At 40.9% G+C, this 27,995-nt stretch overlaps 3 protein-coding genes across 5 annotated transcripts in view; 2 read left to right on the top strand and 1 right to left on the bottom strand.

The window, feature by feature from the left end:
- The window catches only part of si:ch73-389k6.1, a 778,105-nt gene extending 776,590 nt beyond the window's left edge, over positions 1 to 1,515 (bottom strand). Inside the window, exon 1 of the mRNA XM_073948331.1 lies at positions 1,390 to 1,515. Within this exon, the coding sequence (XP_073804432.1) occupies positions 1,390 to 1,477 (88 nt within the window). The 5' untranslated portion in view covers positions 1,478 to 1,515. The remainder of the gene's footprint in view (positions 1 to 1,389) is intronic.
- LOC110438442 (protein NLRC3-like) overlaps positions 1 to 27,995 on the top strand; it is a 367,431-nt gene that overhangs the window by 313,956 nt on the left and 25,480 nt on the right. The gene's annotated exons all lie outside the window — the stretch shown is intronic.
- On the top strand, positions 31 to 25,525 carry LOC108183522 (NACHT, LRR and PYD domains-containing protein 3). 3 transcript variants are annotated; one of them, XM_073948223.1, is made up of 12 exons: positions 4,713 to 4,793; positions 5,392 to 5,503; positions 6,523 to 6,651; positions 9,387 to 9,491; positions 11,676 to 11,780; positions 13,478 to 13,582; positions 15,648 to 17,296; positions 17,348 to 17,600; positions 18,657 to 18,830; positions 22,763 to 22,936; positions 23,764 to 23,810; positions 24,369 to 25,525. In XM_073948223.1, the coding sequence occupies exons 2-12, from the start codon at positions 5,460 to 5,462 to the stop codon at positions 24,899 to 24,901; spliced, it is 3,318 nt and encodes a 1,105-aa protein (XP_073804324.1). In that variant the 5' UTR covers positions 4,713 to 4,793; positions 5,392 to 5,459; the 3' UTR covers positions 24,902 to 25,525. The 3 variants fall into 3 exon arrangements, with proteins under 3 accessions (XP_068076637.2, XP_073804324.1, XP_073804323.1); XM_068220536.2 differs by lacking the exon at positions 4,713 to 4,793 and adding an exon at positions 31 to 111 and having other exon boundaries at positions 15,648 to 17,600; XM_073948222.1 differs by having other exon boundaries at positions 15,648 to 17,600.

Raw genomic sequence — 27,995 nt, 5'->3', positions numbered from 1 at the left:
GTAATATTTCAGGATCTACCTGTAGCTCACACAGGTGTGTTTTAGTGAAGTGAAAGAGTGAAAGAGCTCAGATTGTGTTCCTGCTGCACAAGAGCGTCTGCACTTCTGCATGTGAGTTTAACACTTCTACATTACGCTGATTTGTGGAGATGATGAAGGGTTTATATGTGTGAGTGTGATTTAAATGTCTGATCCTGAAGATCAAATCCTCAAACACAGATTAAACACTGAGTCAAACACGCTCATTTAAACACTGTGTCTAAAAGCTTTATTTTTAATCCCTTTAAAGTGTTTGTGCTCTTCTATATCAGACTGACTCAATAGTGTCCAATAATTCAGCATTAAATATAACTCTAAACATTCAGAGTCACCAAATCAAAAGTAAAGTTAAAGCAGACCTTCAGTTGAACAGGAAGAAAAGCTGCTGAAAACAGGTTTCTTCAAGAGGTGGTTCAGAGTGTTTTTTAAGGATTGGTTGTGTTCATTTATTTTTATTATTAAAATGCTGACTTTCACTACACAAATGACATTTGACCCTTCACTGTCAGCAAACATTTTAACTCAATATCTTAGTTAATATATATAATGTCACTCGACAAACTATATATCATATATTAACTGTGAAATATGTGAGGTGTCAGAAGCAGACCTTCCAGTTGAACAGGAAGAAAAGCTGCTGAAAAACAAGCTGACGATCCTTAAACAACACTGCATTTAACCCTTTACTGTCAGAGTAACTTATTATAACTTAAATATTAAAACAACAACAACTGCACAATAGTCATGAATTGAGTTATAAACGGAGGTAAAGTTGCTTTATATTTGTACATTTGTTCATTTCAGCTGCTTTAAATACTGGCTCTGAAATGGTGCATAAGAATGACTTAAACACAACATCAGCACTGTTTATTTGACTGTGACTATTGTACTTTGATAGTCGTTGGCTGATAATGTGATTTATTGAGGTAAAGTTGGTCTTATATTCACACATTCAGACTTTCTCCTTAATAATATCACTTCAGAAAATGATTCTGTGCTAATTTGAAATAGTAAAATCATATTATATTATTATATAATGACCATCAATATACAATATTAACAGTCAATTAAACAGTGCTAATGTTATGTTGAAGTCATTTGTACGTGCTATTTCAGAGCCAGTATTTAAAATAGCCTGTCATAAGTTGTCACAGTACCAAAACAAACAATTATAAAAACAATTGTAACTCAGTATATGATTTATCTAGTCAGAATTAGCACAGAATAATATTTCTAAAGTGATATTATTAATGACAAAGTCTAAATGTGCGAATATAAAACCAGTTTTAGCTACTTTTAGCTGAAGATGTTTAGTGAACACACAGATGAACTGAGCTTTAATAAACCGACATGTCTGTTCCTCAGACTCTTCTTTTCTCACTGTAAGCGCCTCTTCTTCAATCTTCTCATCTTCACTCTCCAGTTTAACAGGATCCATCTTTCTTCAGTCGATTCAACAGTTGATTTCTTTCTGATCAGTCCAGTATTTTCTGCGTAACTCTGCAAACACTCTTTCTGGGCCAGGATGGTGGAGTTTTTCATCATAATGCTGAATCAGGAGTTGACTGAGTGGGTGTTTGGGTTCAAGTACAATTGTGTATACGGTATCTGGCTTAAGCAGTTCACTATGTCTCAGACAACCACCGACTCTTATAAGTCCAGGAGACGGGTCAAGCTCAGGAGCTAGGGCTAATAATCTACTGTTGGAAAGTAAGGGTTTGTTACTCTTTAATGCATTAAGTTCAGCTGGAAAGCACATGGCTTGTGCCTGCTTCAGGACTCAGTACTCAGCAGCTGCATGGTCTTGGGCACATACTTCTCGTGTTTATTAGTTCGCTTTAACTGCTCTTGTGCTTCATGTTCGACCAACTGATCAAAGCTGTGGTACTGCGAGAATTCTTGCATTATATCAGACTAGTCTATCGTGGTCAGGCTACAAAAGGTTACCCTACTCTCCTCATCAGTAATGTCTAGGACTGATTTTCTTGTATCTTGAGGACAGGTTCTTGAGTCTTGGCACAGAAATGGAGGTCCCTGCTGCCACTGGCTGGGAACTGAGAGCTGCTGAAGGGTTTTGCAGTGGGTTATGTCGTCTGCTGGATTGTTTTCAGTCAGCTCCTGAATCTCTGCGATTCGTGTACCCACAAACACATTATATCTGCAGGAATCGGACTGGATCCAGGACAAGACTGTCCTTGAGTCACTCCATAAATGAACCTTCTGAATGTTCAGTGTCAGTTCCCTTTCTAGAACTTCTGCTAGTTGAGCTCCACTAAGTGCTGCACAAAGTTCCAGCCTGGGTACAGATAGCTGTTGTTTTGGGAACACTCGTGATCTGGCTGTGACAAATGCAACCTCAGCTTGGCCTTGAAGACTCTGTGTTCTCAAATATGCTGCTGAACCATATGCATGACTTGAAGCATCACAGAATATGTGGATGTCTCCTAAGCAGGACTCAGAATCTAGCTGTGTGCTGGTGTAGCACCGTGGTATGGCAATGTTGTTCAGGTGCTGCAGTTCCTTCTCCCATTCTTGCCAGGCTTGCACAAGTTCCATTGGCAGCAATGGGTCATCCCACCCATGTTTTTTTTTTTTATCCCATAACCTTTGAACCAATGCTTTAGCTAGTGTTGTGTAGGGGATTATGTACTCTGTTGGGTCATACTGACTGGCTAAGACTTGGTAGGTACCTCATTGTGGGTATTTGTGGCTCCCTTGGATGAGTTTTGTAACCAAGTGTGTCTGGCAGAGCTAATGTAGACCCATGGTGGACTCAGAAACATCGCGCTACTTTTCAGAAAGCTAAAGCTCATTTTTCTTAGATCTAGCTTATGTAGGAAGGTGAGCAACAGCAGAAGGGATGCTAGAAACCCACCGCCTTTTTCAGTTGATGTTACACTCTGCAGGTAATTGTCCACATAGAAATGTTTCTCCACAGCTGCACGTGTGTCTTCACCTGGAACAGTATTCTCCTGAACATGTTTGAGGACAGCAAATGTTGTGCAGCATGATCTACATGTTATCTTAAATGGCAGAACTCGCCACTCATAGATGCTGACTGGATTATCACAATGCATGTCTCTCCACAGGAATCTAAGAAGCTGTCTTTCTTCTTCGAGCAGCCAAATCTGATCGAATATGCCTTTAATGTCACTCATGATGGCAACAAAATGCTTTCTAAAGTGAAGCAACACTCCTAACAAGGTGGAAGGAAGAGTGGGCCTATGCAGCAGATACTCATTAAGGTTATGGCTTTAATACAGGAAGGAACAATTGTACACTACCATGTGTTTGCCATCATGGTGCCCATATGGTGTGGTATGTACCAGGATTCGTGTGTTTGCTCGATTGCTTTGAGCGATAATTTGATCACATAACCAGATTGCTCCAGCCTTTCAACTTCTTGGTTGCACACCTTTGCCAGTTCTGGGCTCTTGCTGTACTTGCTCCATGGGGTGATCAAGTGGTCATGATCAGAACCTATTAGCAGCTCTGTCTGGGCCTGAGGAAACGCATAAAGAGGCAGTCCTTAAAGATATTTATATTTCTTTCGCAATAGGGCAACTGGATGTGAATGTTTAGCCAGACCCAAATTTGCTGCAGTGAAGGCACTCTTTATTGTGAATCTTTTGTCTGGCTGATATGCTGGAGAAAGAGTAAAAGATACTCTTGAACCATGAATAAATTGGGTGCCACGTCGAACTGTCCTTAACGAAAGCTTCTCTTCCTGTCTATTAGGCTTAAGTTGTTCTGCTGTATCATGAAGCAAGATGGTACGTTCAGACCCATCGTCCAGAATTGCATAAGCCATCAGTGAATGCTCGCCATTGAGTAACAACATTTTACTGATTTTCAACATGACCTGGCTGCCATTTGCTGGCCGATCAAGGTACAGCATCTGACTTTCCTGAGGCATTTCAACTTGCTTCATCTCAGCTGATTTTGTGTTGAGGTCATGTAGGACAGTTAGGTGTTTGCCTTTACAAATTTTACAGATGCCCTTTAACCTGCAGTGAGCAGCTTGATTTTTTCATCCGTACCTCCAGCATCTCTTATTCATCTTAATCCAGATAGTTTTGATTTCACTGGTTAGCTGTGCAAAATTTAGGCACTGATTAAGACAGTGGTGTTTAGTGTCACAGTAATGACAGTATGATTCTTGCCTGGAGTTTGAATTTCTGAGGGGTTTACCACTGGAGTGTTTGAAGACTGCTCTGCACCATGCAAATGGCTGCTGACTGTAAAGTGGGCTTATGCTGGTATAAGGTATAGCTGTCAATCAGTCCCAAACTACCAATAAATCCCTAAACCTTGTCAACATATTGTATAAACACACTTATTGAATATTATTGGACAGCATCCTATTGAAAATAATAATATAGCAGAGAGATCTGTATGAGGTGCACTCATTTATATATAAATCTCCAATCTTATTTTATAGGTTCAACATTACTCTAAATATTCTTCAGAGACCTCTCAGATTTCATCTTAAATACCTTCTCTTAATCTTCCATCAACACACTCGTGCTCAGAGAATCTGCACAGATATCTTCAGCTCCAGTGCTTTGTGTGTTGTCTTCAGGACACGCCCACAGTCAGTAGAATCTCATGAATATTCATGTCAGTGTCACTCTGTGGAGCCAGTAATATTTGAGGATATACCTGTAGATCACACAGGTGTGTTTTAGTGAAGTGAAAGAGTGAAAGAGCTCAGATTGTGTTCCTGCTGCACAAGAGCGTCTGTACTTCTGCATGTGAGTTTAACACTTCTACATTACGCTGATTTGTGGAGATGATGAAGGGTTTATATGTGTGAGTGTGATTTAAATGTCTGATCCTGAAGATCAAATCCTCAAACACAGATTAAACACTGAGTCAAACACGCTCATTTAAACACTGTGTCTAAAAGCTTTATTTTTAATCCCTTTAAAGTGTTTGTGCTCTTCTATATCAGACTGACTCAATAGTGTCCAATAATTCAGCATTAAATATAACTCTAAACATTCAGAGTCACCAAATCAAAAGTAAAGTTAAAGCAGACCGTCAGTTGAACAGGAAGAAAAGCTGCTGAATAACAAGTTTTTTAAAGATTGTTTTTTTTATGGCTTGGTTTTGTTCATTTATTTATTTTTTTATTAAAATGCTGATGTTTACTAAACAAATTACATTTAACCCTTATCTGTCAGCAGACGTTTTGAGTACTAACTAAATGTGTAGTATGTCACTCGACAATGTATATAACATATATTAAATGTGAAATATATGAGGTGTCAGATCAGGGAACTGCATTCATTTGAAGAAGTGTGTATGTAAAGTGTGCTGTTCTTCATCTCAGTATATTGTCATCTCCAGGTGATGGTCAGCGGCTGATTGTTTCCTGAAAGCTCTGCTAATGTCTGCATTGGTGTTTTAGCTGCAGTATGGCAGAGGAGCGAGTAAAGGACTCTCTCTCAGAGAAACACAGGTATTGACTCTGTTTTTACACCATTATTTCAACACTTTCTCTGAACAACAAACACCAACAACAATGCACTTATTTGTGTTGCTATTGCCTGATCAAATGATGGACAAAGCTTCAGTTTACAGCTTCAGCAAATGTGTTAAGATCATTTTAGATTACAGACAGCCTGATCTGGTGTCATATTTACCAGAGCTAAATATGTGTCATCATGTGTGCTGTTTAAAGTCTTGCACAACATCAGAGTTAAAGCTGAGCGCAGAACAAGTTTCAGCTTGTGCTTTAGTACAAATGTGCATGTTAAACTCAGTGTATAGTTCAGTGAAGAGAATTATAAAATGCTTTTGTGTATTTCTATGACAGAAAGTAATGTTTTGTGTTTTATATTCCTCATCAGATTTCTGTGATGAGTTTTTTCTCAACAGGTCACAACATCACAAGGTTTTAAATTAAAATTATGCAGAATGATAAAGCAGCGTGGGTGACACAGTGGTTAGCACTGTCGCCTCATAGCAAGACGGTCATTGGTTCAAGTCCTAGCTGGGTCAGTTGGCCTTTTTGTGTGAGGTTTGCACGCTCTCCTCGTTTTGGCATGGGTTTCCTCCGGGTGCTTCCCCACAGTCCAAACACACAAGATATAGGGGAATTTGATGAACTAAATTAGCCATAGTGTATGTGTGTGTGTGTGTGTGTGTGTGAATGAGTGTGTGGGTGTTTCCCAGTACTGGGTTGCAGCTAGAAGGGCATCTGCTGCATAAAACATGTTGGAATAGTTGGCGATTCATTCTGCTGTGGCGAACTCTGAATAGAGACTAAGCAAAAGGAAAATAAATGAATGAAAAGAGCAGCGCATCCCTCGTCTGTTTACCCATGATTCCTGTGTAGCAGACCTGATCAGACAGACCTTCAGACAACTAGTTAGTGCTGAATTAAACTGAACAAACTCATATTTGTCTGATAATCTCCTGTAAAGTAGACTGAAGTTTGTCCTGCAGTTTATTCCTCTGGTGTGTTTGTGTGTTCAGGGTGAGATCAGGATCACATGTGTCCAGCTCTGTGTTTCTATTGAATGACCGCTTAAAGTTACATCAAAACATCAGCTCAAAAGATCATCTACCAGACCTCAGGGAGGAAACACCATCATCTGCCAAAAGGTATTTAGTCTTTTACATTATTGATCACACAAAACTGTCAATCACTGTCATTCATAACTCTTCTATGATTAACTATTAGGCAGATTTGAAGGTACAAAAATTTGGATAAGTGGTTAGAGCTCTCACTGTTCACCTCACTGTTGGGAGAGGTTTCCCAAGCCTCCACAGGGTTTTCCCCCATCAAGCTTCACTACAGCAGTTAGCCCTTGGGGTGCTGGATTTCATGAGAGAGGCTTGGAAGGACGAGCCTTCTAACAGTAAAAATGAGCTCTGATACATTCTGGACCTGAGGGCAAAACTCCACGCTCTGGGGCGGCTCTCGTCGGACAATTTGCTCAAAAATTGCCTAGTGGCAAGGTCCGTTCATGGACACTCGAAGAGTGGGAAGCTTGATTTTGATCTGATGAAGGAATACTGGCAAATTCAACTTACACCTCTATCCAAGGAATAAATGATTTTTACTACAGCCTTCGGATTACACCAGTGCGTTACGCTTACATTCGGGTTGTTCGAAGCACCGGCTACGTTTCTGTGTTCAATGGACAAAATCCTTGCCTGACACTCTGCGTTTGCTGCTGCCTACCTCAATGGCATCATCATTTTACTAATCATTTACAGCAGCATTTGCAGCATCTGAGGGCAGGGGCGCCTCCAAGGGGTCCCTCGGTAAACTCTGGCCACCCCTGTGGCCACCCCTTTGGCCACCCCAATATAATTTTGCGGTTGACATTATTGATTTAAATGAACTTATAAATTCCCAATATTTAGATAAATAAATAAATACATAAATAAATAAATAAAATGCAGTCACTAAATTATTGTTGGTGTTACTGACGTAGCTCTCCCCCTCTGGTTCAATGCTGGTGAAAGCAAACTGACGCATGCGCGCGGAAAACCATTCCCGCGCGCCTCACGCACTCCTGTGTGAATCCCGGTTGGTTGTTTGCATGCACGCCGACATAATAGGCACCGCTCATGCGCCGTGAAACCGGAGTAACAGCCTTTTGTGCAGAAGTGTCGGCACGCAGCGAGTTTTGAAAGTCGTTTAAAGTTTATATAATATAATGATGATGATGATGATGATGATGTTACTTTCACTAAGCATGCCTTTAAAGCAGAAAGGAGGGATAATGAGTCAGGGAGGTAAGACTTCATAACATGATTTCTCAGCCATGATCTGGTCTAAGACCACAGATAATTCTATAATACATTTTTTGTATTCTTTAGAATTGTCATAATTAATTTTCATGCAAAAGGTTTCTTAAGTGATGTTGGCATATCACTCCAGTTGTTGTTTTCCAGTAATATTTAGGACTGATTTCTGTTATTTATTTAGAATAATAATTGTATATTAATATTAATTGTATTTATTTAGAATAAATATAAATAAATTGTTATATTTATTGAATAACAAATCTAACAATTCAAGAGAGGTGGGGGTGTATAGGGTGGTTCGCCCAGGGTGTCATTTAAACTAGAACCACCACCACCCTCCCCGATCGTCCTTGACAGCACGCACACACCTTCAATAGACAGCAATGGCTATTTAATATTTACCTTAAGCTACAGTATATCAATAGAAGAAGCTGCATTAATAAAATGGTTCAAAAAGCAATATGGATAAATAATATTATTAGGTATAGTGAGTGTGTATAGTAATGCCTTTTGTTCAGTTTGTTCATTTGTTTGGGTAATTAATAAACTCATTATTCTTTCATTCATTTTCTTTTCGGCTTAGTCCCTTTATTAATCCAGGGTCACCACAGCAGAATGAACCGCCAACTTATCTAGCACATTTTTACACAGCGGATGCCCTTCCAGCTGCAACCCATCACTGGGAATAATAAACTCATTAATCTTCATTAATTTTAGACATGGCATATCTCGTATGATGTACAATAAAGGCACGTAAAAAAAAAAGAAGTCATTTATACAGTATATGAAAAGTGTTTTTAAACTAAACATAGATTTTTATTTGGTTTGCACATGTACTTGCTGATATATTTCAAAGAATGAATTGCAATATTTCAAGTAGAATTAATTAAATGAATAAAACTACATTATTTCATTTACCAGAAACAAAAATATAACATTACACTGAATTCATTATTTTTTTTTTGTGTGCCACCCCAAGATTTGGTGCGGCCTCTTCTGGCCACCCCTAAGAAAATTTTCTGGGGGCGCCACTGTCTGAGGGCGGTCAGGACAGTGCTGAGAAACTCTTGGCTCACGGCCAGCCCGAAAAAGTGTGCAATTGGGCAAGTGGAAGTCAGGTATCTGGTCTTCCACTTGGAACACAGGCAGGTGCGGCCCCAGATTGACAAAACTGCAGCAGTTCCAACCTTTCCGAGACCAAAGACTAGAAATGAGGTGAGACAGTTCTTGGAGCCGGCGGGATATTATGGGCGTTTCATCCCTAACTATTCGGCCCTCATCATCATGTTAACTAATCTCACTAAAAAGGGAGAGCCAGATACTGTACAATGGTCAGAGCGGTGCCAACAGGTGTGTGTGCTGCTTGAGCTGAAAAAAGAAAAATTATTACAATATGTTTGCAATTACCTGCATTGCCGACCCTGCCTTCCTCTTTCAACATATCCCAAACCTCACAGCATAATAAATGATTTGATCTCTATTTTGATCTGAAACTTTACACATTAAAGATTTATCTTACGTCTTGGCAAACACTTTGAGGTTGTGATGCTCCTTTTCTTCTGGTGTGTTTGTGTTGGCAGTGTGAGATCAGGATCATGTGTGTCCAGCTCTGTGTCTCTGAAGAGTGACGTGTCAAAAGGTAAACCACCAGACCTCAGAGAGAAAACACCATCATCTGTCAAAAGGTATTTAGTGTTCTACATTATTGGACACACAAAAACTGTCAATTACTGCCATTCATAACACTTCTATTATTACCTATTAGCAGGGCTTTAGATTAACACCCGCCAAATGCTGGTAGATTTCAGCTTTGGCGGGTTGGACAGACACCTCCTATAGCCACTTTGCCTGGTTGAAAATAATTTTTAAATTGTGCTTTTCTTAAAAGCAGGGTTCGACTATAAGAAAGACCCAATATGCCTGCAAATGTGATCTTGAATAGAGAAACAGCACGACTAACAAAAAAAAAAAAAAAAATTCCATTCGCGCGAACAGAAGAAAGCAGATGAATACCGAATGAGAGGATAATCACTTGCGCTAACAGCTGATGTAATGCGTGCGACTGTTTAAAGCGCGTGCGCACTCCAGTTTCCTTCCATGAAGCACGCGTGCCTGGAACTCAACTATGACCGGATCTCTATCAAATAGTCAGGCAAAAAAGTAATGCTAATGCACACACGGTCTTGCTGCTTTCAAGAGCTCCAAATATGTCTTTTTGTTAGCAGCAGCGGTTGCTTTCGCTTTAAACAGATTATTATTTGGCCTTAACCGTGTGATCATCCTTTCATTATCACATAGTATATTTTTCTCCAGCTTTCTTTTTCTTAAGGTTATTTTTGTTTATTTGGTTTAATTGTCATTTTTTTAGAACAACATTTGTTTTAATATGAGATTAACTCTCCATTTATGTGTAGGTAACTGGTGATCTGAGAGACCTTTAGTGAGGACAGATTACTGTGCATATTTTTGATACATGACAATATTTATTATTTTAAAATGTTTATTTAAAAAATATTTTTTAAAAGTCAATTGTTTTTCTTAGTTTTTTTAAACGTTTTTTTTATATACATAAAAAAGTATAGTATACTGCTATATTTAGCTTGTTTGATGCATTTTAAATTTGTGGCTAAGATATTATTTTTGTTTGGTGTGGTCAGAAATAAATTAGGTAAATCCTTAATTTTGAGTTCTGAAAAGTCATGTGGAATACAAACTAATTTCAGTATAACACTATAAAACCATGACCCATTTGCTCATACACGACACACAAAATGTGAAATGAATCAGGAGGCAGGTGGACAAAACACAAAATCTAAATTAAGTAATTTTATGTTAAAGTCATATTTATGCATTTAAAATATTTTCCCAACAACAAAATTGTGGCTAGTGAAAATGCAGAGTGGCTGGTAATTTTGGTAGAAGAATCCCACAGTGACTGGCAGAGACCGATTGACAGACAGCTCCATCTGGTTCTGTGTGGAATATTGTGAAGTTAATGCTGTGACTAAATTTGATGCGTATTTGATGCTGTGCATTGATGAGTTACTCGATCGGCTAGGTGCTGCTTGCTTTTATCGACACTGGATTTGATGAAGGAATACTGGCAAATTCAACTTACGCCTCTATCCAAGGAAATGCTTTTTACTAATCCTTTGGATTACACCAGTGCATTATGCTTCCTTTCGGGTGGTTTGAAGCACTGGCTCCATTTCAGTGTTTAATGGACAAAATTCTTGCCTGACACTCTGCATTTGCTGCTGCCTACCTCGATGGCATCATCATTTTAGTAATCATTTACAGCGGCATTTGCAGCATATGAGGGCGTCCTGACAACACTGAGACACTCTGGGCTCACGACCAGCCCAAAGAAGTGTGCAATTGTGCAAGTGGAGGTCAGATATCTGGGCTTCCGCTTTGGACAAAGGCAGGTGCAGCCCCAAATTGACAAAACTGCAGCATTTGCAACCCTTTCTGAGACCTAAGACCAAAAGTGAGGTGAGACAGTTGTTGGAGCCGGCGGGATATTATGGGCGTTTCATCCCTAACTATTCGGCCCTCATCAGCATGTTAACTAAACTCACTAAAAAGGGAGAGCCAGATACTGTACAATGGTCAGAGCAGTTCTAACAGGTGTGTGTGCTGCTTGAGCTGAAAAAAAAGAAAAAGAAATAGAAATAAAATGTTGCACTCACCTGCATTGCTGACCCTGCCTTCTTCTTTCAACATATCATAATACCTCACAACTGTCTAATAAATGATTTGATCACTATTTTGATCTGAAACTTTACACACAAAAGAGTTATCTTCTACCTTGTAAAACACCTTGAGGTTGTGACGCTCCTTCTCCTCTGGTGTGTTTGTGTGTTCAGTGTGAGATCAGGATCATGTGTGTCCAGCTCTGTGTCTCTGAAGAGTGACGGGTCAATAGGTCATCCACCAGACCTCAGAGAGGAAACACCATCATCAGTCAAAAGGTATTTTGTGTTTAACATTATTGATCACACTAAACTGTCAATCACTGTCATTCATAACACTTCTATTATTAACTATTAGGCAAATTTGAAAGTAAAAAAAAATGGATAAGTGGTTAAAGCCCTCACTGTTCATGGTGGGAGAGGTTCCCCAAGCCTCCATGGGGTTTTCCCCCTTTGAGCTTCCCTACGGCAGACAGCCCCGAGAGGTGCTGGATGTCATGAGAGAGGCTTGGAAGGACGAGCCTTCTAACAGTAAAAAATAGCTCCAATACATTCTGAATCTGCAAGCAAAACCCCACGCTCTGGGCACTAAATTATGACAATTTGCACCAGGAAATAAAGTGCTTGTATTGCTGCCATCATCCAGCTCAAAATCACTTGCCAAGTGGCAAAGACCGTTCGTGATCACTCAATGAGTGAGGGAGCTTGATTTTAAAGTGGTGCAGATAGACAGGGGTGGGGCACGCCACATTTACCATCAAAATTCATTAAAGCTGTGGCAGGATCCAAAGGTGGTGATGCTGGCGACGGTAGTTAGATGGTAGTGATAGCTCACTAACATCGGGTGCCACCAGCAGGAATTCGCAGATGTGTTCATACCCCTGCCCGGACGAACCGAATCTGATTCAGCACCTTATTGAGACCACACCGGGTGTTGTAGTTAGAACACGTCAATACAAGTTGCCTGAACACACACAAAAAAAAGTGGTTTAGGAAAAATTGAAGATGCTGGATATGAGGGTGGTAGAAGAATCCCACAGTGACTGGCAGAGACCGATGGACGGACAGCTCCATCTGGTTCTGTGTGGATTTTTGTAAAGGAAATGCTGTGACTAAATTTGATGCGTATTTGATGCTGTGCATTGATGAGTTACTTGATCAGCTAGGTGCTGCTCGCTTTCATCGACATAGGATTTGATGAAGGAATACTGGCAAATTCAACTTACGCCTCTATCCAAGGAATAAATGATTTTTACTACACCCTTTGGATTACACCAGTGCGTTACACTTCCTTTTGGGTGGTTTGAAGCACCGGCTCCATTTCAGTGTTTAATGGACAAAATTCTTGCCTGACACTCTACGTTTTCTGCTGCCTACCTCGATGGAATCATCATTTTAGTAATCATTTACAGCGGCATTTGCAGCATATGAGGGCGTCCTGACAACACTGAGACACTCTGGGCTCACGACCAACCCGAAGAAGTGTGCAATTGGGCAAGTGGAGGTCAGATATCTGGGCTTCCGCTTGGGACACAGGCAGGTGCGGCCCCAAATTGACAAAACTGCAGCATTTGCAACCCTTTCCAAGACCCAAGACCAAGAATGAGGTTAGACAGTTCTTGGAGCTAGCCGGATATTATAATTGTTTCATCCCTAATTATTCGACCCTCATCAGCATGTTAACTAAACTCTCTAAAAAGGGAGAGCCAGATACTGTACAATGGTCAGAGCAGTTCTAACAGGTGTGTGTGCTGCTTGAGCTGAAAAAAAAGAAAAAGAAATAAAATGTTTGCACTCACCTACATTGCCGACCCTGCCTTCTTCTTTCAACATATCATAATACCTCACAACTGTCTAATTAAGGGTTTGATCACTATTTTGATCTGAAACTTTACACATTAAAGATTTATCTTACATCTTGAAAAACATCTTGAGGTTGTGACGCTCCTTCTCCTCTGGTGTGTTTGTGTGTTCAGTGTGAGATCAGGATCATGTGTGTCCAGCTCTGTGTCTCTGAAGAGTGATGGGTCAATAGGTCATCCACCAGACCTCAGAGAGGAAACACCATCATCTGCCAGAAGGTATTTTGTGTTCTACATTATTGATCTCACATGGACTGTATTTCAGTATTCATCAGGACATTTTTATTTTACTTTAACAAAACTTTAATGGGCACTTATGATGAAACTTATTTTTTGTTTGCACAGAACTGTGTGTGGGTTTAGTGTGTCCATGTTATTATTCCTGATGTTAAACTAGGATCCAAATCTCTCCTCTTTTGAGACCCACCACAACGTGATGTAGGAGTGCGGTTTCCCTGCCGACCAAATTGATCGACAGCCGTGTATTAACATGTCTCCTTAGTAACGCATATAATCATATCAACAAGACAAAGCAACTGGGATAAAAGGATCTGTTCAGCTCTCTGTGATCATCAATCTTCATCACATGTGATCCAGAATGAGTTTTACAGGTTTAAAACATTTCTAAAACAGTGCATTTTAGTAATAAAGTAAGTTAAAGACGGTAAAATAACTCTATTTACTTCACCACAGCCGCATGTCAGTACAATTATAAAAGAATATGCTTCAATACAGGTTTGTGGATGTTAATTATTTTTTTTTTGTACATTAACATAAAATATATCCATATAGCAGCGGATATTAAACTGTATCCTGTCACATTTACAGGACAAAAAACAGTACAAAGTTAAATGCACTGTGCGTGCGTGTGTGTGTCTGTGTGTGGGTGAACTTTGTAACAACAATGTGTGTGACTCATCGTAGCAGAAAGGCTTGAATTAACTTAAACCCAAATGTATCAAATAATCATTGGGAAAGTTCTTGCTGTAGTGTTTCTCACAAACATTACGTAAAATCTGCTTCCTTCATGTCTGTCTGTGTGCTGTTTATCTGACGCAGCCGATGCGGAGACTGAGGCACACACTGACAGGCACGTGGGAATGGTGGGCGGGGAGAACTAGCTAATTATGCATAAAGGCACAGGCCACAGATATAGCTACAGTGTGTTCAGAGCTGAAAATTCTTTTATTCTGAATGATCTAATAAATAATCTGATGGGTGTTTTGTGCTGAAACTTAACTAACACATTCTGGAGGCACAAAAGTTTTTGAAAAAGAGGTAAAATAGGTGCCCTTTAAAGGCACAATGCGTAAGATTATTTCCATTAAAATGTCCAGAAAACACTAAAATCGTGTCATATAAATCTTCTGACTTGGATTTGTTTAGAATGTATTCAGCAATTGTCCTGATAAGGACAGATATCTGACTATTAAATGTTCCCTTACTGTTTGTGACTTTAAAAATTGCATCTGAAGAACTCTGGAAGTATAATGTCCTCTTTGTAACAGTGAGTTTGAAATTAAGAGACAGAATATCCATCTGCTGAATCTAATAAAGAAAAATACAAATGTCAATGTGAAGATCAGAGCGAAAACAAAACAATCCAAGAAACAGAGAGACAGAGATGCAAACACAACAGGGCACATTTATAAATCCAACACTGAAACAAGGGCAGATCTGGACACAAAAATCAACTTATCAAATCAACAAGGTTCATGTGCGATTTATGAAACATTCATATGCAGACAGTCCCATCACACAGATGATCTTTATATGTTGATATAAAGTGTCGACTGAAAACAGTCATGATTTGAACATCAAGCCCTTAAATATTTATGTTTTAGTTGCCTTTAACTTCTCACAGAGAGAGAGAGAGAGAGAGAGAGAGAGAGAGAGAGCACAGATCAGTAATGTGAAAGTGAAAGTAATTAACACATCAGCTTCAGCTTAGAAGTTTAGACAAACCAACAGTAGCGGTAATGTGAAAATAATGAGCTCATAACCTTCTTAAAAATCATAAAGAAATCTTACCACGAAAATTTGGCCACCTTAGGATTTTATGCAGTATATACATAAATCTTCGATATTAAACTTATCAAATGTTCCATGTTTAGAAACATGTGTAAACCACTTCCCATGTAAACCTGAATATTGAATTAAATGAAAAACTTTCATTGCAGGAGACACATGAGTGAGAGCAGGAGGCTGGGATTCACATATTCAGAAGAGTATTGAGCTATAAGGCATAACCATGGGGTGTACTTATTGATTCCTTGTGTTGTAGTTGTTCCTGCAGTGTGGATGGAGATGATCAGACTGGAGACCTGCAGCAGGATTCACTCCAACCAGAACATGATGAACTTCAGAGAGTCAAAGAGCAGCACAAAACCAGCATGAAGAACAAGTATGAGAGATTATTTGAGGGAATCAACCATGGAGAGACTCAAACCCTCCTGAACAGCATCTACACACAGCTCTACATCATAGAAGGAGAGAGTGAAGGAGTGAATGAAGAACATGAGGTTTTACAGATGGAGAAAAGAGCCAGAACAAAACCCTCACAACACACTCCAGTCTACTGCAATGACATCTTTAAAGCCTCAGCTGGAGCAGGACATGAGGAGAAGATCAAGAAGGAGAAAGCCCAGATCAAGACTGTTCTCACTAAAGGCATCGCTGGAATCGGGAAAACCGTCTCTGTGCAGAAGTTCATTCTGGACTGGGCCGAGGGAAAAGACCATCAGGATGTAGATTTCATGTTTGTGCTTCCATTTCGAGAGCTGAACTTGATCAGAGATCATCAGTACAGTCTTCACAGACTTCTGCTGGACTTTCATCCTGAACTTGAAGATCTGGAGCCCAAGATTTATGAGCAGTGTAGAGTTGTGTTCATCTTTGATGGTCTGGATGAAAGCAGAATCACACTCAACTTTTCAGATGAGGAGAAAGTTTGTGCTGTGACTGAATCTTCATCAGTGGCTGTGTTGATGCGGAGCCTCCTGAAAGGAGATCTGCTTCCCTCTGCTCTCATCTGGATCACCTCCAGACCAGCAGCAGCCCATCAGATCCCCTCCAGATACATCCACCGTCTGACAGAGATTCAGGGATTCACTGAGCCTCAGAAGGAGGAATATTTCAGGAAGAGAATCAGCGACGAGCATCAAGCCGGCAGAATCATCTCCCATATCAGAAGAGCAAGAAGCCTCCAGATCATGTGCCACATACCCGTCTTCTGCTGGATCTCCTCCACTGTGCTTCAGAAGCTCCTGGAAGAAGATGTGAGTGCAGAAATCCCTCAAACTCTGACTGAGATGTACATCCACTTCCTGCTGATTCAGATCAACATGAGGAAGCAGAAGTATGAAGAGAGAGATCCAGAGAAACTCCTGCAGTCCAACAGAGGAGTGATCCTCAAACTTGCTGAAGTGGCTTTCAGACAGCTGATGAAGGGCAATGTGATGTTCTATGAGGAGGACCTGATTGAGAGCGGCATAGACGTCACTGACGCCTCGGTGTATTCTGGGATCTGCACTGAGATCTTCAAGGAGGAATCTGTGATTCATCAGAGGAAAGTCTACAGCTTCATCCATCTCAGCTTTCAGGAGTTTCTGGCTGCTTTCTTTGTGTTTTACTGCCATTTAACAAAGAAGAGGAAACTACTGAAGGTGTTTTTACAATATTCATATGATCAATATCTACAGTCCAGCTCTGAGAAGTCTCTGTATGATCTGCTCAGTTCAGCAGTAGTTAAAGCTGTCAGGAGTAGTAATGGTCATCTGGATCTGTTCCTGCGGTTCCTGCTGGGCGTCTCACTGGAGTCCAATCAGAGACTCTTCCAGGATCTGCTGACACACACAGAGGAGAGTTCAGAGAACATCAGGAGAATCACACAGTTCATTAAAGACATGATCAAGAGAGATAAACATCTCTCAGGTAAAAGACCCATCAGACGGTTCCAGAAGAAGACAGATGACCCTCTCTCAGCTGAAAGATCCATCAATCTGTTCCTCTGTCTGCTGGAGGTGAAAGATCAGACTCTGGCCAGAGAGATTCAGGAGTTTGTGAAATCAGACAAACACTCAGAGGAGAAACTCTCTCCTGCTCACTGCTCAACAATCTCCTACATGATTGAGATGTCAGAGGAGCCGCTGGATGAGTTAGACTTTAATAAATTCAACACATCAGATGAGGGAAGACGGAGACTGACAGCAGCTGTGAGAAACTGCAGAAGAGCTCTGTGAGTATTCATTGATTGATCACAGAAGACACACATCAGTCTGCACTGAAGACTCAGATCAGTTTAGTGAATCACTGCCCTGCTTTAACAGAAAATCTTTAGCTGGCCATATCGTCCCCCTGTGAGATCGCTGATACACCATATTACTGCATGGGGACGCGGCGGCAGTGTTCTGTTTCCTTATTTGCTCATTTATTTCAGCATTTCTAAACGTATTTAACAAACTTTTCTTGACTTTTTACTCACACAAACAACATTTGTACTTATTTAATAATCTACTTCATTTGCTTTACAGTTTATCCTGGAAAATAACTCAAATCCCTGTAAATCCCTGTGCTCCTGCAGCTGAATAGGACATTTGTTGATGTGTATTTGCTCAAATCTAACACAGTGTTGCTCTTGGATAATTGTGTGTGTTTTCTGATCAGAGAAATAGTGTAATTTTAGACACAGTATTGCCGTCTCGCCGCAGACATGCCTCTAATATTACATTTACTGTAGGCCTAAACACTAAACTTTACACTGAGCTCAGTAAAATGCTCTCTGATTAGTTATTAATAATCTGTTCAATAATTCAGTACAGTCATATGAATGGGGAAATACATCTTTAGTTTAGTTTAATGTACTTTCAATAAATAAATAAATAAATAAAAAGAAGATGTGTTTAAATAAAATAATATTCTTGTTCCTCCTAATGCAAGACAATGCTGGACCTCATGTGTCTGGAGTGTGTCAGCAATTCCTGCAGTTCACTACAGCTTTGAGTGTGACTCCTAATCCAGTCCTCCATGGGTTAATACATTTGATTTCCAGTGATCATGTCTGTGTGATTTTGTTGTCAGCACATTCAACTGTGTAAAGAACAAAGTATTTAATAAGAATATTTCAGTCATTCAGATCTAGGATGTGTTATTTTAGTGTTCTCTTTATTGTTTGAGCAGTATATATATATAGTTTATTTCCAGTGTTGCTTTTATCACTGTAGACTGAACTCATGAACACTCAACACTGCTCATTTCTCACTGATGATTGTGTTGCTGTTTGTCCTCTACACAGACTACAGCGCTGTGAACTCACTGTTGAGTGCTGTGAGAGTTTGTCTTCAGCTCTACAATCCTCAAACTGTGTGCTGAGAGAGCTGGACCTGAGTAACAATGACCTGCAGGATTCAGGAGTGAAGCTTCTCTCTGATGGACTGAAGAGTCAACACTGTAAACTGGACACACTGAGGTAAATGATTCTCCACTCTACAGATACAGTTTCATATTGGGTTACCTGATGTGGAGCTCCATTCAGTGGATTGACAGAAGAAACAAAACATTTACAGGGTTGTGATTTTAATCATAGCTTTAATAATGTATGTTCATTTATAAATATATTTAAAAGCTTTACGTAGTCTATTATGAAATGTTGCACTTTCAGAGCTTCTCTTTTTCCAATATACCCAAATGTGACTTAAAGTTAAAGGAATCAGTTTATTTTAAGGATCTTTATAATGAATTACCTCTGAATTATTTATTCATATTTTATATTTTTATATTTAGATCTGTTGTGTCCTGGTGAAGTTTAGACATGCTCTGCTGTTTGTTCAGTTTGCAGTTTCTTCTAAACATATAAAAGTCTCACGACACTCTTAATATTATCTAAACCAGTGCTCCACAACCTTTTTCTAACTGCGGACCGGTCAACGTGAATCCACTGTGTACTCATATGGAACTTTATTAGCACATTGCTCCAACATTACAATGCTATTATAACATTAGGAAGTAATAACTTTATTAACACATTGCTCCAACAATATAACATATTATAACATCAGTAACGCTAAATCAATGGGAGCCCTGAGCTTGTTTCTTTGCAACGAGATGGTCCATAGAAGGAAGATTGCTGGAAAGAGCGCGTGCACGTCTAGAACGTGCTGACGAGAGACGTCTGCTTTAGCCAATCAGAACAGTCAGACGTATTCACGTCCGCGCGGTTTATGAGAATTAAAGCCTTTGAATATTTTTCCAGACACATTTAGCTGCTAGAAATTAGTCACATAACGTTTATATGTTCCCTTTAATGCCAACCGTATAAATAATTATCGATAAGATGCTTATGATAAGCCGTTATTTGTTTACCTTCAAGCTTTGCATGTGCCTGTGAAACAGCCCGTGGGCGCCAGCACACACACATACAGTATCATGTACATCTCGACATGCGAAAGTGTTTCTCAAACTCCTTTAACAGTGAAGACTGGTGATCGTGCAGCAGCTTGGTGAGTGAGGGCGCAGGCTCAGTCTCACACAAAATCCACGCTAATGTTTGAAACACGTCCAATATGCCTCTGTTCACACGCCGTCCCCACAAATCCAGTTTAAATGCAGCTTCTTTATCTGCCAACTTAAAGATAATTCATTCTTGTTCAGCCCCGTACTGATTGATCCACGCACCAGCACCCGCCTGGGGGTTGAAGACCACTGATCTAAACCACTACAATAATATGAAGACACACTATAAGCCTGTATTCAGCAGTTTACTGTAAGAGACCTGGTGAACTGATGTATTTACTACACATGCATCTGAAAATAACCCTGATTACTCATTCACATGAAGCAATATATTGACTGAAGATCTTCTGTCAGAAAGGCTGTGTGTGAAGGAGAGTCAGCGCTCATGATTATTGATCAGGTGTTTCTCAGCTGACAGAATAAAAGTCCCCTAATGCTCCATCAGTGTGAATGTGACTGTCAGGCTGGTGAAAGAGACATTAAGAGAGCGGCTTTGTGTTTGTTTTAGTTTATTTACATCATCGTCCACAATATAATATACAAATGAAGATCAGGTCATGTTCTGTTGCTCTTTATACAGTAAAGTTTGATCTACAAGCTGAAGTTGGTGACTGTCAGGGCTGTAGTACTCGAGTCCAGACTCAAGACGTTTCTTTCTATAGTCTAGGACTCTCTAATATTCAGACATGAACTTGGTCCAGCAATAGTCATTGGTTGAGTGTGTTTGTCTGAAAACAGGAAACATCACTGTTAAATCCACTGTGAGTCTAGAATGGGCACTGACACTCTCGTGTGATACGCTTCCCTGCTGAAAAATCCAGTTTGAACCAGCCTAGGCTGGTTGGCTGTTTTTAGCTGTTTGACCAGGCTGGTTTTAGAGGGGTTTTGGCCATTTCCAGGCTGGTTTAAGCTGGACATAGCTGGTTTTGGCTGGGCTCCCGGCCTGCCTAGGCTGGTTAAGCTAGTTTTAGCTGGATTTAGCTGGTCATTTTCCTGCCTGACCAGCTAAGACCAGGCTGGAAATGGCTGGAAACCAATCTGGAAATGGCCAAAAACCCTCTAAAACCAGCCTGGTCAAACAGCTAAGACCAGCCAAGGCTGGTTCAAGCTGGATTTTTCAGTAGGGTTGTCTGTCAATATGAGTGCCCTGGTCACTCAGACACATGTGGGACACCGCTCTGTTTCTTAAGACTCCTGGCGGCTAAAGCTAAACTAATAGAGCTGATGTTTAGCTGAGAGCTAGCTAACGTTAACTGCTAGTGTGTTCCATCCTAAACATAAGAGTTAGCATTCGCACTGGTTAGAAAGCAGTGAAGGTGATATAATATAATGTATGTCTGATATCTGCACATTTAGGGAGCATCTTTAAAGTCTGGACACCTGATTAGGGCTGGGCGATGTGGATTTGAGTAGATCAGGTTAGATTAGATTAGATAATCCACATTATTGAGGAAAGATAATCTAGTGAAGTGATCAAGTAAATGTCGGCCCAGTCTGTAAGTGTAGATGGTCTAGTAATAACACGACACTTCCCTTTAGATTGTAGAAGAATGCATATGCTAAAGCTTTATTTCATGTGTCAGTCGCTCCATCTCACCCACAGGAACAGGCTGACAGACATCTAGAATGACTTTAACACACAAATCAAGCAAACAAAGCTCCAGACATGTGAAGGAGAGATCGGGCCTTTTGCTCATGAGTATAATCTGAGGTTTAGACCCCCTCACACGCTTTGGAGAGGAATGTGTGAGTGAAAGAGAAAGCGGATGGCCAATCATGAGCTGCGGCCTCAACACATTACACACATATTAGTCTGAGCACTGGCTAGACAGTATCTATAGGCTGTATCATATTTGCTTGTCCACAGTTTTACTAGTTAATAAATGCGTCTTGATGATGCTGTGATGTAGGGCTGGACGAGAGTGTGAAGCTGCATTGAGTTTGTGCTGGCCATCCTCCAAGATAAGCAGCTCAGCATCTGTCTGTTGCTCTGTCCCGCCTGGGTGTTTTGGTCATTCAGAGGAGTTCACCAGCGCTTCTGTCTTCTCCAGTTATTCCTCTTCAGAGATCGTGTGTGTGTGTGTGTGTGTGTGTGTGTGTGTGTGTGTGTGTGTGTGTGTGTGCGTGTGTGTGGACATGTCTCATGACAGATGTGAGGGGAGAGACGAGATTATCAGACATCAGGATATCTTTAAAGGCGATTATTAATAAATATTGTCTGACATCTCCCAGTGTAGCAGCCCTTCAGCTTTCAATAAATAGGCAGAGAGTTTTGACGGGGGCATTTAAAATAGTTTATTTGGATGCAATAAAGTTCATCACATAAATCATCATTTTCTCAGTTCTTTGTTGTAAACACCAAAGCATCAAAAGACCAAAAGCACCGTAAAACTAGAGAAAACAAACGAACAACATAGAAAAATAAACAACAAACATTTACAAAACATCTAACATTTTCCAAATAAATCAAACAATAAACAAAACATCCCTCGCTCTGCTTGCCGAAGGGACACTAAAAGCTCAAGACATTCTTCCGAGCTGTACCTGTTAGCTCGTGAACAAACGTGAATTGCTCTTACTCTGCTTTGTCTCACTTGAATCCTATTAGTCTAGAGCGCCCTCCTGTGGTGACTTCAATTATATATAATAACACGTGTAACATGTGTCATGCTCTGTACACTTCTACAGGTGATGTCGAGTCCTTGTTGAGTGTGTGTGTGTGTGTGTGTGTTTGCTGATGCGAGGGCTCAATCAATAAGGAGAGCTGATCAGGATGTGTGTGTTCATCACTGCTGTTGACATGAGCAGAAACAGCAGTCAGCATCTTCACAACACAAAGAGATGTGTGATTGTCCAACTGTGTGATGTGGACTATTGCTGTGTTTGTAGATTGTCTGGCTGTATGGTGACAGAGGAAGGCTGTGGTTTTCTGTCTTCAGCTCTGACTTCAAACCCCTCACACCTGAGAGAGCTGGATCTGAGCTACAATCATCCAGGAGATTCAGGAGTCAAGCTGCTCTCTGAACAACTGGAGGATCCAAACTACACACTGGACAAACTCAAGTATGTGGAGCAGCACTGGCCTTGTGCTTTTACACTGAATGGCTTTAAAAAGACACTAGAAAGCTCTTTTGTGATCAGCTTCAGTTTTCTGTGAGGGTTATGGGGTGAGGACAGACAGAAGATACAGCTTGTAGAGTATTCCAGTCATGTCTATGAAGAGCAAATCATTGAGTGTGAAATGAATCTCCTCTGTAAATGTTGGAGTGTATTGGCTCAGTTACAGTGACATTAAGCGGGACACACTGTACAGTTTCAGCATTTGAGCTGAGCAGAGAAACTTCTTCCTCCATTTCTGCTGAAGAATCCTACAATATCAGGTCAGGAATAGGGTTGGGGATTGAAGATGGATTCAGATTCTGGAATCAGACACTTGGATTAATGTTCAGACTCTTGTTCTAAAATCAACATCTGGATTCCTCTTCTCTGTGCACACATGTGTATTTTTCACTTGCTAATCTGTCAGGAACTTGGGCGCTGGCGAGCAGCTTTAATAATCTGAACATAGTTTAGAGATGGACTGCAACATGTGCTCAAAGGCTGCATGTGCTGAAGAACGATGGCAAAGCTAAGTGTGATCACTGTAATAAATGAATGTTGCAGCAGGGTGTCTCCATCAACATGAGCAGTATCTGCGCTCGCTTCACCAACAGCAGAGGAAAAGAACGCACTGTGTTACATTCATTGTGCATCCCGGCTCAACCAACAAGTGTTGTGTGTTTTAGCTCAAGAGTTTGGAGCGTGTAGCTGAGCGGCTCAGTGCTAGCTTTAGCTTATTAGCTGAGGGGGAAACTAAACAGCTCATTCTCTCCATCTGTGTGTGTTTACAGTCTGGATCATGGAGGACACACGAGGATTACAGCAGGACCACGCAAATGTAGGACTACACACACACACACACACACACACACACACACATCACACATGCATACATACTCTCTCACACACATGCACACACACACACACACACATGCACACACACTCACACAAACACACACTCATTCTCGCACACACACACACACACACACACACACAAACAGACACTCACACATGGGCACACACAGTCTCTCTCTCACACACTTGCACACACACACACACACACTCTCTCTCTCTCACACACACACATACACAAACTCACTTACACACACACACACTTTCTCTCTCTCTCACACACACACACACACATACACAAACTCACTTACACACACACACGCACACAAGCAGACACTCACACATGGGCACACACAGTCTCTCTCTCTCACACACACACACACACACGCACACTCTCCCTCTCTCTGTCTCGCACACACACAAACATACTCTCACACACACACGCACATACACACACACCTCACACACACCCACACACACACACGCTCTCTCTCCGTCACACACACACAGCTGTGGTTGTAAATGTGTGTGTTCTTGTGTTCAGATGTCTGTTTCCTCACTCTGGATCCAAACACAGCAAACACTCGACTCATTCTGTCTGAGGAGAACAGAGAGGTGAAGAGTGTGAGAGAGAATCAGCCGTATCCTGATCATCCACACAGATTTGATGATTATCTTCAGGTGTTGTGCAGAGAGAGTGTGTGTGGACGCTGTTACTGGGAGATTGACTGGAGTGGAGATGCTGATGGTGTGGATATATCAGTGTCATATAAGAGCATCAGGAGGAAGGGAGGAGATCTTCAGTGTGTGTTTGGATTTAATGCTCAGTCCTGGAGTTTGTTCTGCTCTTCCTCCAGTTTCATATTCTGGCACAATTACACACACACTGATCTCCCAGTGAAGGCGCTCAGCAGGAGAATAGGAGTGTTTGTGGATCACAGTGCAGGAACTCTGATCTTCTACAACATCTATAGAGACACAATGAGCCTCATCCACTCAGTCCAGACCACATTCACTGAGCCGCTCTGTGCTGGGTTTAGGATTTATTATCCTGGATCATCAGTGAAACTGAGCTGAAGACTGACGAGAGATTTACCCAGAATCCTCTGCAGGAGCAGACAGCAGCAGTGTGTGTGTGTGTGTGTGTGTGTGTGTGTGTGTGTGTGTGTGTTTGTGTGTGTTTGTGTGTGTTTGTGTGTGTGTGTTTGAGAAAGAGTGTGTGTGTGTGTGTGTGCTCGTACGCATGTGTTCACTACTGTGTGTGTGTGTGTGTGTGTGTGGGAGAAAGAGAGAGGGTTTGTGTGTGTGTGTGTGTGTGTGTGTGTGTGTGTGAGAGAGAGAGAGAGAGAGAGAGTGTGCATGTGTGTGAGAGAAAGAGGGTTTGTGTGTGTGTGTTTGTGAGTGAGTGCGTGCGTGCATGCGTGCGTGTGTGTGTAAGAGAGAGAGAGAGAGAGAGTGTGCTTGTGTGTGTGTGTGTGTGTGTGTGTGTGTGTGAGAGAGAGAGAGTGTGTGCGTAGGAGAGTGTGTGTGTAAGAGAAAGAGTGTGTGTGTGTGCGCAGGTTTACTATTGTTTGTGCATGTGTGTGCGTGTTCACTGCTGTGTGTGTGTGTCTGTGTGTCTGTGTGTGTGTGTGTCACCATTCACACTCAACAACAGTCACTGCATTTGTCAAGTTACAGTCATTAAATCCTCAACACTTCTAGATGTTCTCCTGTGTTTAATAATAGATGCAGTGTTTTGTTCATGTCTTTGTTGATTTCATTTCTCCTAGAAACACAGATTGCTCATTTTGCTCGGTCAATAAGAACTGAATTAGTGGACATTTGTATTTCTGCATTTGCTTTACTGAAAACCTCAAATAAAAACCTGTTTTGAACAGAAATGAGGCATTGGTGAAAATAAAACAGTCAGGATATGAAACAGTGGAGAAAGTCTCGTACACTCTGTAAAACAATGAACAATAGTTTCTCTCTCTGGACAAAATGGACACGTCTCACTGATATTAGGGCTCATTTGTGTTCACAGCTACAGCAGCATGTAATATTCTCCACTGCAAGTGTCCTCCTCTTCTCATCAATGCTGCTTTATAGATCATTCTCCATTCTGCTTTCATGACTTCTTCTACTGCCAGTGTGTTTCTCCATACCGTGTCAGTTCTGTCTTTTAAAATGTGCTCGTTATTTATTTCCACAATATCTCTGTCAAATATTTCACCTTCGGCTGAACTAACATCAGCACTTTCATTAAAACACAGCGATGGACTATTATCCCCAACATCTCCAACAACAGCTTCAATTCTGATATCAGGGAAAACTCCTCGTCATCTGGGATAAAAAGATCCCGACTAGAACTCTCCAGCAGTGTTTTTCATTCAACATCACACTCAGTTTATCTCAGAGTTCCTGTGCAAACCTTACTGATCCTATTCCCATACATTTAGCAAGATTCACTCAGTCCAGTGTCTGCTTCGTCAACAATGTCTCTCAATCGTGGCATTGTTTTGGATACTGATATGTCCATCAATCCTGGAGTGTCATCTCCTGACAAAAAACACCGGCTCTTCAAGACTCTTGGGCCCAAACAATAGTCTCTGGATGACCTGCAGTCTATACGCTGCTCCTCTACTCACAAGATCAACCAAGCCTTGACCTCCTTCATCTCTTGGTGAGAAGAGAACACTTTGAGGGATCCAGTGTAGGTTGTCCCAGAACAAATTGACCATCTCTCTTTGAAGATTCGGTAGTAAACCAATAGGGGGGCCTCCACACGCCAGCTTGTGCCATATAGAGGATCCAGCAAGCTGTTAACTATAAGTGTGCGGCCTCTATACGATAACTGGGGAAGTAACCATTTCCATTGTTGTAGAAGTCCTTTCTCAAGCGTACCATTCCAGTTCTTCTGAACACAGTCATCTTCACCCGAGGTATTTCAAGCCACCTTTCTTCCATGTCAAACCTCCAGGTAACTTGGGTGGGACACCGCTCCAGCTGCCCACAAGCAGGGCTTCACTCTTTCCCCAGTTGACTTTAGCAGAGGAGATCTTCTGAAAATCACTTACAATAAAATCCAGTTTCTGAATATCTTCCGCATTCGAGATGAAACAACAACATCATCAGCACAAGCAGAAAGATGCAGAGAAACGTCACAATGAGGAACACACACACCCTTTATCTCAGAGCTTAGTTTATTCAGCACAGGTTGGATAGGCAGTGTGTACAACATCCCCGACACAGCACATCCCTGTCTAACTCCTCTCTGTACTGTAAAAGCAGCGCTCAGACCACCGTCGACTTTTAATACACTTTGAATGTCTCTGTACAAAACATTGATCATATTTACAGAAGCTGCGCTCAAACCAAACATTTCTAAAAGCTTTATTAAATATTCATGTTGTATACGGTCAAGCGCTTTCTCTTGCTCTAAAGAGATCAGTCCACAATTAATACCCAATTACTTCTAAAACATCTCTAACCAAATAAACATTGTCAAAACTGATCTATTCAGTGTGCAATACTGTTGATCTTGGTGTATTACTTGACCTATTACCTTACTCAATCGTGTAGCTGATGCCTTTGACAGTATTTTATAATGGGTGCAGTAAAGTGATGCTGGTCTCCAGTTGCTTCTTCTTTGCAAGTCTCCTTTATTGGTAACACAGTAATTACAGCTCTTCTGCAGCTTAACGGGAGTAAACCTTTATTCAAACTGTCATCAAGAACCAAAAGAACATCATCACCTATCACAGACCACAAAGATTTACAGAAATCTACTGGGATTCATCAATAGCTGGAGTCTTTCCACTTCCCATCCTCATTACCGCTGTGTATAATTCACTCTGTGACAATGAGAGCTCAAGCATGGCATTAGAGTCTTCATCAGTGTTTGGGAGATCTTTAACTTCTATATGATCTGTATAATTGTGAATAAAAGTGAACAGCATGTTTACGTATGTCACTGGATTATAAAGTTCCTCTCCTGCATTATTGTTTAGTGGATGAATAATTCCACTTTGGCCATTTTTCTGTTCGAGACTAATAAAGCTTAGAAGGAGCCTCCATTTGTGTGATGTTTATTAAACCTGAATGAATGAATGCTCCTTGTGCTTTCACTCCTCAAAGATCAGCCAGCAAATCTGTGTTTGATTTCCGGGTTTCAGATTGATCTCTGCTT

This window comes from Danio rerio, chromosome 4 (genome assembly GCF_049306965.1).
Source record: "Danio rerio strain Tuebingen ecotype United States chromosome 4, GRCz12tu, whole genome shotgun sequence".
NCBI lineage: Eukaryota > Metazoa > Chordata > Actinopteri > Cypriniformes > Danionidae > Danio > Danio rerio.
The sequence above is the reverse complement of the archived record's forward strand: the minus strand, read 5'-3'. Positions and strand labels throughout refer to the sequence as shown.